Here is a 12214-nt window from a genome sequence, read left to right as displayed (position 1 = left end):
TAAAATGACTTTCCAAGCTATTTAATCACAAAAATCCCAGACTTAAAGCCATTATACATTTTCGGTACAGAAAAAAAAAGTTCACAGATTTACAGATATTTACAGGGTTTACAGAAGGTGATGGTGAAAGACTTCTCTTGAAATATTGTTCCATGAAATGCTTTACTTTTTGAGAAAACATTAAAACAATATCAATTCTCGATAGCGAGAATTACGGATTTATTTTAAACACCATGTCATGACACGGAGAAACGCGCGGAAACAAGAGTGGGTTTTCCCGTTTTCCCGACTCCGATGACCGATTGAGCCTAAATTTTCACAGGTTTATCATTTTATATATAAGTTGTGATACACGAAGTGTGGGGCTTGGACAATACTGTTTACCGAAAGTGTGTACTGGCTTTAAGTACGAAGAATATCATGCCTGAAAAAAAACCCTGAAAAAAACCAAAAAACAAAACAACAACAACAAACAAACAAACACCCCACTAAACTGGAGTCTCACATCGTCTTTATAGAGTCAATAAAGTCATGTGCTCACTGCAGTTAAATGTTTATTAGTTGTAATGCACGAATCAAAGACAAGTTCCAAGACTGGCGACGGAACGGTAAATAAAAGCTACTCTTTTTTGGCGGCAGCGAGAATAGAGGGCGCTATTCATTTCGTGTAGACTGAAAAGTGGAGCCACATAATTGACCATGGAAAATAAACCCGTGTGGTGACAGTGACATCACGCTTACAAAGAGCCTGGAAGATAATGCAGATACGATTTGTGCAAAGCCTATCGTACGAAATAAAAGTCTTTTATTTGATTGAGATATTCTACTTTCTAATTTTTTTCTTCAAATTCGATAAAAACATGCCAGCTAGTACATGTGTAAAAGTTAACATAGTACAGGTGTAGCATCTTGCCCGACAGAAAAGTATCATGTAATGTACATTTAAATGTACAAAGTCACTCTTTTTGTAAACAAAGGTTGCATGAATTTTATGTTCACAAAGCTCAGGTATCATCAACTATGATAATGATTCAGCACCCTCGCCCCCAAAATAAAAAGCTCAAAATAATGGTTGGGACACATTAAATAGCCCCACTAAAATGATGTCACTACCCACATTACAGACCCCTCCCATTTCCCCCAAAAATGAATAGTTGTGCCACTGAATTTTTACAAATAAATCTTTCAACTTCATGTGATAATTGTCAAAGACCAGTGTTATCACCTGGTGTATCCAAACATATGCATGTAAAAAGTCTGTGATTTTTTAAAACTAAATTTGTCATTGGAGTTGCAAGAATAATGAAAGAAAGATCACCCTTGTCGCATTAATTTGTTTGCCTCAGGATTAAAGTCTTTTAATAATTAAAGCTAGAAATTACCTCTTTCTCAAAAATTGTTTCTCACAATGTTTTACATTATCAACAGCGCGTCATTGCTCATTACCAAGTTACTTTCTTATGCTGACAATTGTTATGAGTAACTACCAATAGTGGACAAAAATTGTAGCCTACACTAAAAACTGAAGAAGAAATGAAAGCAGCCCCCTACACATAACACCTAGCCTGCGTGTGGAGGCCTCACAAATAATCTGACCAAGATCAATACAATTAGCCAAGTTCCTGTCTTTGTGATGTGAGGATTTTAAAAAGCCCCTTGCGGACAGGAAAGTTATTTTTTGGTAAAAACAAATTAGGTTGGTTTACAAAAATTCTGTGTATATCAAATTACCCCAAAAAAGAATCCTGAAAAGCTTGTTATGGGTGAAGATATGAATAAACATAAACACCATGGAGAGGATAATTTTCATAACACAACAGAAAAACATATTTTCAGTCTTGTATTTCAAATGTTCTTGTATATATTGATTCAAGGCGTAGTCAAGGTTTGTACACTATCTATCCCAGCGCAAAGAAATAAAGCAAAAGTGTACAGAGATTGCAAATACTGTCCGTGCCTCTTAAGTCCGGGTCATACTTCCGAAGCGAATTATGACATAGACATCACATGGCTGTTTTTTTTGCAGCGAATGTTTCGCAGGAGTTGAGCACAAGTCAACTGATGCAAACTATACATTGCCAATCTGTGACGTCAACATTCGCATTTGCATTGAAGGAAATATGAACCAACCGGTCTCCACCAAGTCAAAGAAGTTTTACTTTCAGGCAAAACTTAACCAGGTACTAAACAAAGGGGGGAACACAAAATAGAGTAGAGCACCTCAACCACCCCTCATTTCTATCACTCATTGACTCATTGCTTTTTGAGCTCCAAATCCAACTTTTCAGCCACGCCCCAAAGTAAGACAGAGGTGGGTGGTAGTGCCCCCCCCCCTTCATTGATAGTCATCAGTGCATTGTCCTCGATTAATAGTGCCACTTGTCACCTTGGCAGCAGTGGATCCTGTATGTAACCAAATGTAAGTCCCCCTAATTAATTTACTTCCTGATGCAAGCCCTTCCCTTGGTCACACTAAAGACTAAAGTCAGCAGCTCAGATTTTTTTCTAAGGAGACAGCATTACCCACAATGGACACACAAGCACACCTGCTGACTTCTGAATGTCGCCAGCGGATTTCTTGCTTCCCCAACAACTGTGCCTGTCCCCCAAACCGCGAATTGGCCAAATGAGCTTAGCGGGAATTTCCTTTTTGGTTTGAGAATCGAGTTTCTAACTGCCATGAGTCACATTACGAAGCTTATCAAATGTAGTTTAAAACCAATCAGTCGATGACTTGAGGGCTGTTTGCCCCCGTGTCATGAGTTGCAAAATCTATGAGCATTTAAACACCGTGTTTCTATTTCTCTAAAAGAATGAATTTTGTCAGTCAAGTGGGGGGTAAAGAACAGGAAATTCTCACAACACATTCATTTCACGTGAGTAGTTTCCGGTGTAGGCCTTTTAAATTCGTGTCAACCTGTCACTGGCACCGTGTGTACATAATCCTACGAATATCATTTGCGCACGCGCACTTTACTCTATGAAACACTTGGCGCACATGTTCAAAAATTAAAAAAACATTAGTTTTGAAGTGGTCTAAAAAATGTAAATAGAAAAGCAAAACGTTTTTAAAACTTACATGCTCCTCCAGAAAGCCTCAGTTATTCCAGAGACGTATGTGAAGTCCGGAGAGTCGCACTTTCCACTTCAAAAAGCAAGAAAAACAGGCCAGTCCAGTGGGGGGTCCAACGTGACAGCGCGACGGCGTCTTGTGAAAATGTGTCAAAAAGTTGCCTGGTTCCGGTTACGAATATATGCGGCATTCTATCGCACTCACGGGGTACCAGTCAACTAGTTGCACCGAAAATGTCGTCTGCAATCAAGCATCTTAATTAATGTGAAACCAATGACATACAGTTACAATGTATTACCATCATCACAACATGTGTGCTTGATATAATTTTATTTACAAACCATCGTCGGGAACTGGGTTTTTTACCGTGTGTTTAAAAAAATATGAATCAGTCACAATTTTCTTACCTCTTGTTTAGGCCTAACAACCATTAATTATTATTATCAGAGAGGGAAACTAACAAATAAAATATTTATTGTTTACACATTTGGACCAGAACAATAAAATCAATGGGTTTTTGAGAAAAATGAGATTATTCAATTATTGTTTTAAATATTAAGTTAATTTCCCCCAGCAAACACTATACATAAAACAGTACATGTTTTCTTGTTTAAATAAACATGACCAAAAAATACAGGTAGTCCGTTGAAAATGATAAAGAAACTCCAACACAGATAAGAAGTTTGTAATAATAACTAGTTCTTATATAGCCCATTTCACAATAATGTCTCAATGCACTCTACATAAGTGCCCTGGGCCCAATTTCATAGAGCTGCTAAGCACAAAAAATTGCTTGGCATGAAATTTCTTCCTTAATAAAAAAACGATTACCAACCAAATTTCCACATGATTTTCAGCAAACAGCAACTGAATATAAGTAACAAGAAATATGCAAAAAATGGAAATTTGGTTTGTAACACTGTTTTTATCAAGGAAGAAATTTCATGCTAAGCAAATTTGTGTGCTTAGCAGCTCTATGAAATTTGGCCCTGGTTATTGGGCCAATAACATTCCTCTTACTTTCTCATCTTGGGAGTATACAGCCCTGAGCTACCATGTTACTCCAGTGGCTTATTCATGCACAATATCAACCTCTACCCTCGCCGGTACCCATTTATACCCCTGGGTGAAGAGAAGCAATTATAGGAAAGCATCTTGCCCAAGGACACAAGTGTCATGACCGGGATTCGAACACACACTACGATGACTTAAGCCCTGTTCATACTTCCTGCGAATGTGAGTGCGATACAAATATTGACATCACAGCCCTCTATTCACTGCAAATGTTTCGCAGGAGTTGAGCAAATTTCAACTGATGCGAATTGTTACTTGAGAATTTGTGACGTCAAAATACATATCGCATTCGCAGGAAGTATGAACCACGCTTTAACCACCAGAACTTGAATTCGATGCTCTAAACCACCATGAGACCCTAGTTTGTGTATCAGCTAAAGATGAAACACAAAGTAATGACCGAAACATCCTGTAGAGAAGGTAGGAGGTAAGAGACGGTAAACAACATTGAAGATTGATGACTGAATACGAGCAGAAAATAAGATTTCCGGAAAAGGGGGGGGGGGGGGGGTGTTACAGGATGGTAGGGGTTTTATCTATCAATAAGCCACTATGAGTGAGTCCATGATGGTACATCACAAGATTTGTTGTACATAACAATTACTTAAACTGCTTAAGTCAAGCTACTTAACGAGTGATGTTCGGGCAAGTCAACATGCTAGACAATTCTATCACTGTCGTGATCATGATCCAGCATGGATCATGATATTGTTAACATAGAAACTAGAAATGAGGCGTGGCCACCAAGGTATTTAACCCAATCAAAAACTCTTACTTATTACTGCTGGGTGGCGCAACCAAAGGTTAGTATGGGCAGAGGCGAGAGACAGCATTGAAAGTAAAACCACAAATAATGATTCAATACATTAAACAGCCACACCCTCCCTAAATTATGTCTTGTCTTCCTCTTCCCCCAAATGAAAATGTCCGGTTATCCCATTGTTGTTTATACATCACAGACAAATAAAATTGTAAGTACCTATGTGTGTGATGAATATAGATATTTAATACGATTCTACGTCATTAAACAAATCAGGAAAACGTTACTGGTGTGGCACTAATTTTGTTTTTGCGAGGATGAAAAACAAAATTGCTTTCAGTTTACAATGTGTGCAATGCTAACGCTTTGATAGAAGTAAATACAACATTTTCCTCTCTAAACCTGTAACACATTCGTTACAGCTACTTGGGAGGTAAGAACTTGTAACTTTTGGATCGGTTGATTCTTGGTAAACTAATTTGAATAAATGTAGTCAACCCTTGTTATAAAGAACACTGTTCTAAAGACGTGCTGCTTATAAAAAGTACATTTCATTTGTGCTTTGTGTTTCTTTGTCCTCTTACAACAGTGTTCTTGTTTGCCAGTCCCAGGGATCTTGTTAAGGAGAGTCAACTGCATATAGTTTATAGTGACATTTTTTGCTCCTTGGTCATCATAGGGCCATGTGACACGAGGCAATTTACAGGAAACCAGTTCCAAGCAATCTCCAAGAAGAAAGGCATTCACATTTGAATGTTTTTCATTGGGATATAAGACACTGTCTTATTACAAAAATTACCCATGTGCTAACAGAGTGATCCTGACTCATGCACTGCAGCAGTTGGTTAACATAACATAACAATCATTTACAGGCGCTATTCCATCAAGATCTTACTGCATATAAAAGCAATTAACGTGAATCTTTAAATTTGTACGAAATGTAGATAAAGTAACAGATTCCCTAATGTCAGTTTGGTTTCCTCCAAGTTGCCTCGTGTGACCCTAACACAGAGGTTGCCCTTACACATTATACGTCATCAAATTTTCCATGAACACTTGCTTGGAAATACAAAGTCGAACCATAAATAGCTCTTGTGATTTGCATTGCCCAAAAGTGCTAAACTTAGCAGCTAATAATCAGAAAAGGTACGACCAAGAGGCACATGACCATTACCTGAGGTTATATTCATTAGGGCTGTAACCATGTACTAGGTTTGGAAGGTTTGTCACAGGTTTGCTATGAAATGGCAAACTTTAAACTTTGCTTGGAGTTTAAACAAGCAAATGGATCTTTGATGAAACTTTAATATTTGTAACTTTGTGCTCATTTTCCCAAGGGCACTCGCCATCATTTCTTTTAGTAGAGAGAATGCTCGTGGTAACTGTTTCGCAGTACAGCGCAGAGAAACAGCTCTTAAATCTTTTTGTTATATTCCTTCTATGCGTTGGAATGTTTAAACCTCACCTTAGTGTCAATCTTCCAGGAAAGAAATAACACATTTTACTTTTTTTTTTCACTTCCAAAAAGTGAATAAGCAGTTTCCTAAATCTGTTCGCATAGTCTTTGAAAAGGCAACACCCTAACAGCTGGTGGAATCCCAGCTTTTAAAATGTACGTAACTGCCAACTGTCACAAAGGGGAACCATATGCAGTCAACATTTAGTGCCTACCTCACCCCCACAAAAAAAAGAACCGGTAAACAATTACCTTCAAACATCTTACTTGCAATGAAATGAGGGCGTGAACAGCTCAGTCCAATTACGATCGTTGTACTGAGAACACTTTGCAGGACACAACTGAAGTATTAATTAATTAGAAATTGACATTGTGGTTGAGATAGAACACAATATAGTTTGCAAAAGAGGCACGTACCCCCTGCTTAAATAAGTAACATCGGTCCACTATTTCAACCCGCCCTTCCGACATCTAAAACCTTTCTATAAGCCATTGTTGAAAACCAGGAGTCATCATTGGCCCCCAGCCAAGTTAGACAGGGCCCATTCATAAAGCTGTTAAGCAAAAAAATACTGCTTGGTAAATTTCTTTACTGAGAAAGAAATTATTGGGGCACCAGTCACAGCAATGGTAACTGTATGGTATTCTATCTGGTTAGTTTGTTCTGCTAAGCAACATTATCTTATGCATAGCAAGTTTTTGTGCTTTATTAAATTGGGCTCTGGACAGAAAGCTATAGTCAGTTACATTTGCACTCACTGTGGCTTATCAAAGTGAAACTTGGGGAAATAAATTATGTCTGAAAAGTTATATAATTTTAAACTTATTTCCACATACAATATCAACTTGTTCACAAATCAAAAATAGTGTAGTCCTTTGTACATAATAATTTGATTTCCAATTTGCTTCAAAGCAATTTGGGTTTCAAGTGAAATTCTATTAAGGGTTCTTCTAATAATTTCAAACAAATATTTACAACATGGTCAAATAACATATCTACAATATACAAGAAATATTCCTGAGGTAGGATCATATCAAGGTGAAAACTAATAAATTTAAAAATATCAAGAAAGTTTCAAGGGCAGATAAAAACATGGAATACACAATTGCTGTATTAGCGCATTGCTATTTAAAGACACTGGACACCATTGGTAGTTTGACAAAGACCAGTATTCTCACTTGGTGTATCCCAACAAGATGCATACAATAACAAACCTGTGAAAATTTTGGCTCATTTGGTCATCAAAGTTGCAAGAGAAAAATGACAGAAAAAACAACCTTGTAGCACAAATTTGTGTGCTTTCAGATGCTTGAAGTTTTAAATACTTGAGTGAGAAATTAACTCTTTTTATAAAAAACTATGTTACTTCAGAGGGAGCCATTTCTTTCAACAGCTCTCCATTGCCTGTTACTTGGTAAATGTTTAAGCTTACAATTATTTTGAGTAACTACCAATAGTGTCTATGTCTTCAATTAACTGACGTTTGGACAGCATAATGTGGATGTTCTTGAGTTATATATAGTGCAAATGGAGTGTAAAGTTGGAATGGTGATATAAATATGCTGGATTTCTGATGAATATAAATAAACTACAAGCATAACTTGGAAACCACAATCCAACAAACGTGAAAAAAAGTAGAGCAACTAAAGAGAGAAATTGTCTGATATAAATATTGTATGCGTATGAGTGAAAGAAAAGCCAGACCTCATTGAGTGATTACGTTCTGCTGACCCAAGGCACAAACAAAATGCATTCAATAGTTGTTTGATTTAACTCACACACATAGATCTTTGTCATTGGTGAAAATGTTTTCAAAATAAGCACAACACAGACACGAAAACTTGCCACCTTCCTCTACAACTTAGAATAACCCCTTCTAAACAATGCTGAGGACGCCATGTAGACACAAACCTTGTCTGCCATGACACAGTCTTGCCTGGTTTGGGCAAATGGGCAGGGAATTATTTCGTACTTCCTGCAAATGCGATTGCGATACAAATTTTGACGTCACAAACTCACAATGAATAATTCGCATCAGTTGCTTTTTGCTGAACTTCCAGGAAACATTCGCTGCCAAAACAGCCCTGTGGGGTCATCAAAATTTGTATCACATGTGCAGAAAGAATGAACCGGGCTTTACTTTGAAGGAAAGAAAAAATGCTGCAGAGCGCCCTAAAATTATCTCATACTGTTAATATTTGTATGAGCCATGTTAGTATATGGCAAAATAAAGCATGCCATGTGATGCGTGTTCCACCAATCAAATGACAAGGATCTGTTTGTGCAGTATAAAAAACTACATCTATCCCTTATATCTGTACATATATATATAAACTATGAATGTGTTTAAAATACGATGTACTTGTAAAAAATCCTGAGTTCTATATGAAAAGCACATTTAGTTGATATTAACGATCAACTTGAGGGAATGTTGAACGCCGCACTACATGAGGAAAACGACAGAAGTAGGTTAGTTAGTGACTGTCTTACTGTGTGACATCACATAATCCCTGATTAAGTAGGGATTTTCAGAGAAGACGACTGATTTTTATCTGATCAAAGCACATCTATATAAGTCACTAGAATAGATTACATGCTGTCATCATGAATCTTTCTCCAATCCAGGTTAAAAAGTTCACAAACACGCTTAACTTTTTCCAAAATGCTTAGCAACAATTTTCCACACATATAGCATTAATAAATATATTTATAAATGAAACTATGTTACATTGGACGGTTTGGGTTGACAATTCATGTCTTTTTGATAAACATGGCATAAAGCCCTGTTCATACTTCCCGCGAATGCAGAAAAAATGTTGACGTCACATGGCTGTTCCTGCAGCGAATGTTTTGCAGGAGTTGTAAACAGTTCAACTGTTGCAAATTATTCACTGCAAATTTTAGACTTAAAAATTTGTATCGCAACCAAAGTCATGCAAAACAAATTAAGTGACAAAAGTAGCAGTTTCACTGCTTGCATTTGATTAAGGCACCATATGTTTAAGGCACCATATACTCAAGGCAGCAGGATTGACAAAAATGACACGTGAAACATCGCAGCAAGAGTCCTTACCAACATTCAACAAAACCAAAAGCTAAATTTCTTAAAGTCTTAACCTTCAAACAAAATTGCTTAAAGTGCTGGCAAGTATGCTAACATTTTTAAAGAGCCAGGGCACCAAGGCATTTTCTCTTTGCTAAAAGTTGTAAATTTCAACCATTTCATTTCAAGGGCACCAAGGCAATGGTCATGGGGCATGGAGGCGAACGCCCTTGTTCCCTTCGTGAAGTATCCCGCCTGAAAGTGTGTACCTTTAAACAAAAATTGATTGGAGTGTACACCTTCTAACAAAAGTTGCTTAAAGTCCGAACCTTCAAACACAGGGACGTATTTGATATAAAAAAGATCAAACCGCAGATGAATGTTTCCGTGTTTTCTAAAAACTCTTAATTCTTCTTGGTACCCCATGCAGACTGTCTAATTCATCAGTGTCTGGCCTGTCGACAAAACCAATTATCAGGACATTATTGTAATCAAACATGCTCTCGGTGACTGTAGACAGTCACCGTAGTCACCACAGCCAAATATACTGACTGTTTCATGTTGTCATTCATGTCAATCCTACTGCAGTAAATATAGAAAGTTGAACATGGCAGGTACTTTTTGCAAAGTAGAAGGCACGCAAGCTTCTTCATAGACGACTTTGTAATCCCTTTGTACGGCAACACATGGATGTGTTGAATGTGTTCCAGCAAGACCAAATGTCATTCAGATTAATGACAACCTCATCCTAATAATAGGAAGTATATAGGCCCACATTTAGATCTAACCATGTAACACTTATCAAAGGCTAAACGTAGCTTTAAAGGAACATAAATGGTCGACCATGTTAGTTCGCACAGTAAAAGGAAAACTTTGCAACTTAGCAATTTCGAGGCAAATTTGTGTGGTTAATTGTATCCTACTTTTAAAACATCTTTCCAACTATATGCATTTTATAAAAAAACCGGTTACAATTGCTTTTTATAGACCAACTCGTCCGATCCAAGGCAACATGTTCCTTTAACTACGAGAGCAACAGCAGGGCCCAATCTCATAAAGCTGCTTCAGCAGAAAATATTGCTTAACAACTCTCTGCTCAGTAGAAATGAGCAGGATGACGATCAGAAATGGTACATGTGACATGGTAGTTTGGCCGGTAACCTTATAATTTTGTGCTTAAAGACACTGGACACTATTGGTAATTGTCGAAGACCAGTCTTCTCACTTGGTGTATCTCAACATATGCATACAATAACAAACCTGTTAAAATTTGAGCTCAATTGGCCGTCAAAGTTGCGAGATAATAATGAAAGAAAAAACACGCTTGTCAAACGAAAATGTGTGCGTTTAGATGGTTGATTTAAAGTCCACAAATTCTAAATGTGAGGTCTTGAAAACTAATTCGTGGAAAATTACTTCTTTCTCGAAAACTATGTCACTTCAGAGGGAGCCATTTCTCACAATGTTTTATACTACAACCTCTCCCCATTACTCGTTACCAAGTAAGGTTTTATGCTAATAATTATTTTGAGTAATTACCAATAGTGTCCACTGCCTTTAAGCATCTTTTTGTGCTAAAGCAGCTCTTTGAAATTTGGCCCAGTTTATAAGGACATTTGTTCAGAGTTCATAAAACGACCTCATCTTAGGAAATGCCCCCACTGGTAATTGAACAGCTCCAAATACAAAACAGATGCCTGTTTAACATCGCTGTCAGTACAAGAAAACAAATGTTTTCCTGAGCAATTTCCCTGCTTAGCAGGTCAATTGAATTGATCGAACAGCTACAAAGATTTTACGTAGACTGGATGTCTGTACTGAAATTGTTTTGAGTGATCCAAATGGTTGCTTGAGAGTTTTGTCAATGGCCAGCTACACTTCAACGACAACTCACAGAGTGACAAATTTTCCTGCTTAGCAGGTCAATGGAATTGATTGACAGCTTAAAGCTACGACATAGACTGTGTGTCGGTTCTGAAATTGTTTTCAGCAATCCAAATGGTTGCTTAGTAGTTTTGTCAATGGCCATGGGCAAATTTCAAAAAGCTGTTAAGCAAGAAATAGGGCCTACCGCCTGAAAAATTTCTTTGCCATACAAAAACTGAGTGTGGCACCAGTCACAACGATGTAAACTTATCTTAATTTTGGATAGCTAGCTGTTTTTATTGAGCAATACTTTCCAGTGCTGTGAGTTTTTGTACTTACAGGCTTTATGAAATTGGGCCCAGCTACACATCAATGGCAACTCACAGAGTTGCTTCCCTGAAATCAGGAAGGCTCGGAAGTCGACCACCCCTGGCACTTTTGACCGGCTGCAGGGTGCTGTGTGCCATCCCGCTACTATTGCCATCCGAGGAATTACCCCCTTCTACTGCCGAGTGCATACCGTGAGACCAGCTAGAGTGATGAGTGGTGTCAACCAAGTTATCGGGATCGGACTTGGAATGCTTGTGGTGAGTGTGGTGATGGTGGAGGTGTGTCAGGCGTCGATCACCAAGGTCTGCCTCGTGGGAGGTTTTACGCATAAGGGAGGCGTTCGACGAGACGGATGTCTGGAGGGAGGGGAGTTGTTTCTGGAGAGGTTGAAGGCGTGGCTCTCTGGAGTGGTGTAAAGCTCCACTGAGAAGATTCTATACAAGAAATATCAAAGTTATTAAAGGGAATGTATACATACATTTGGTTATCACTCTTAAAATAAATGGTAATACTAACTTTGGGTTAGAAGACTACAGCATAATAGATAGTGTATTTTGGGGAAGATTTCACCTCAAAGTAATGTAGGTATGTTTTTATGCCTGAAAATTTGA

The 12214-nt window shown here is 37.9% G+C and overlaps 2 protein-coding genes across 8 annotated transcripts in view; both read right to left on the bottom strand.

Annotated features, from left to right (window-relative positions):
- LOC139935711 (calcium uptake protein 3, mitochondrial-like) overlaps nucleotides 1-3212 on the bottom strand; it is a 201568-nt gene extending 198356 nt beyond the window's left edge. For 6 of the 7 annotated variants that reach the window (XM_071930249.1, XM_071930251.1, XM_071930250.1 and 3 more), the window contains exon 1: nucleotides 3080-3212. The gene's annotated coding sequence lies outside the window, so the exon portion shown is untranslated. The remainder of the gene's footprint in view (nucleotides 1-3079) is intronic. The other variant, XM_071930255.1, reaches the window with a different exon arrangement.
- Nucleotides 3213-3342: 130 nt separating this feature from the next.
- LOC139935710 (uncharacterized) overlaps nucleotides 3343-12214 on the bottom strand; it is a 45710-nt gene continuing 36838 nt past the window's right edge. The window contains exon 20 of the mRNA XM_071930248.1: nucleotides 3343-12037. Within this exon, the coding sequence (XP_071786349.1) occupies nucleotides 11654-12037 (384 nt within the window). The 3' untranslated portion in view covers nucleotides 3343-11653. The remainder of the gene's footprint in view (nucleotides 12038-12214) is intronic.

This window comes from Asterias amurensis, chromosome 4 (genome assembly GCF_032118995.1).
Source record: "Asterias amurensis chromosome 4, ASM3211899v1".
Classification (NCBI taxonomy): Eukaryota; Metazoa; Echinodermata; class Asteroidea; order Forcipulatida; family Asteriidae; genus Asterias; species Asterias amurensis.
The sequence above is the reverse complement of the archived record's forward strand: the minus strand, read 5'-3'. Positions and strand labels throughout refer to the sequence as shown.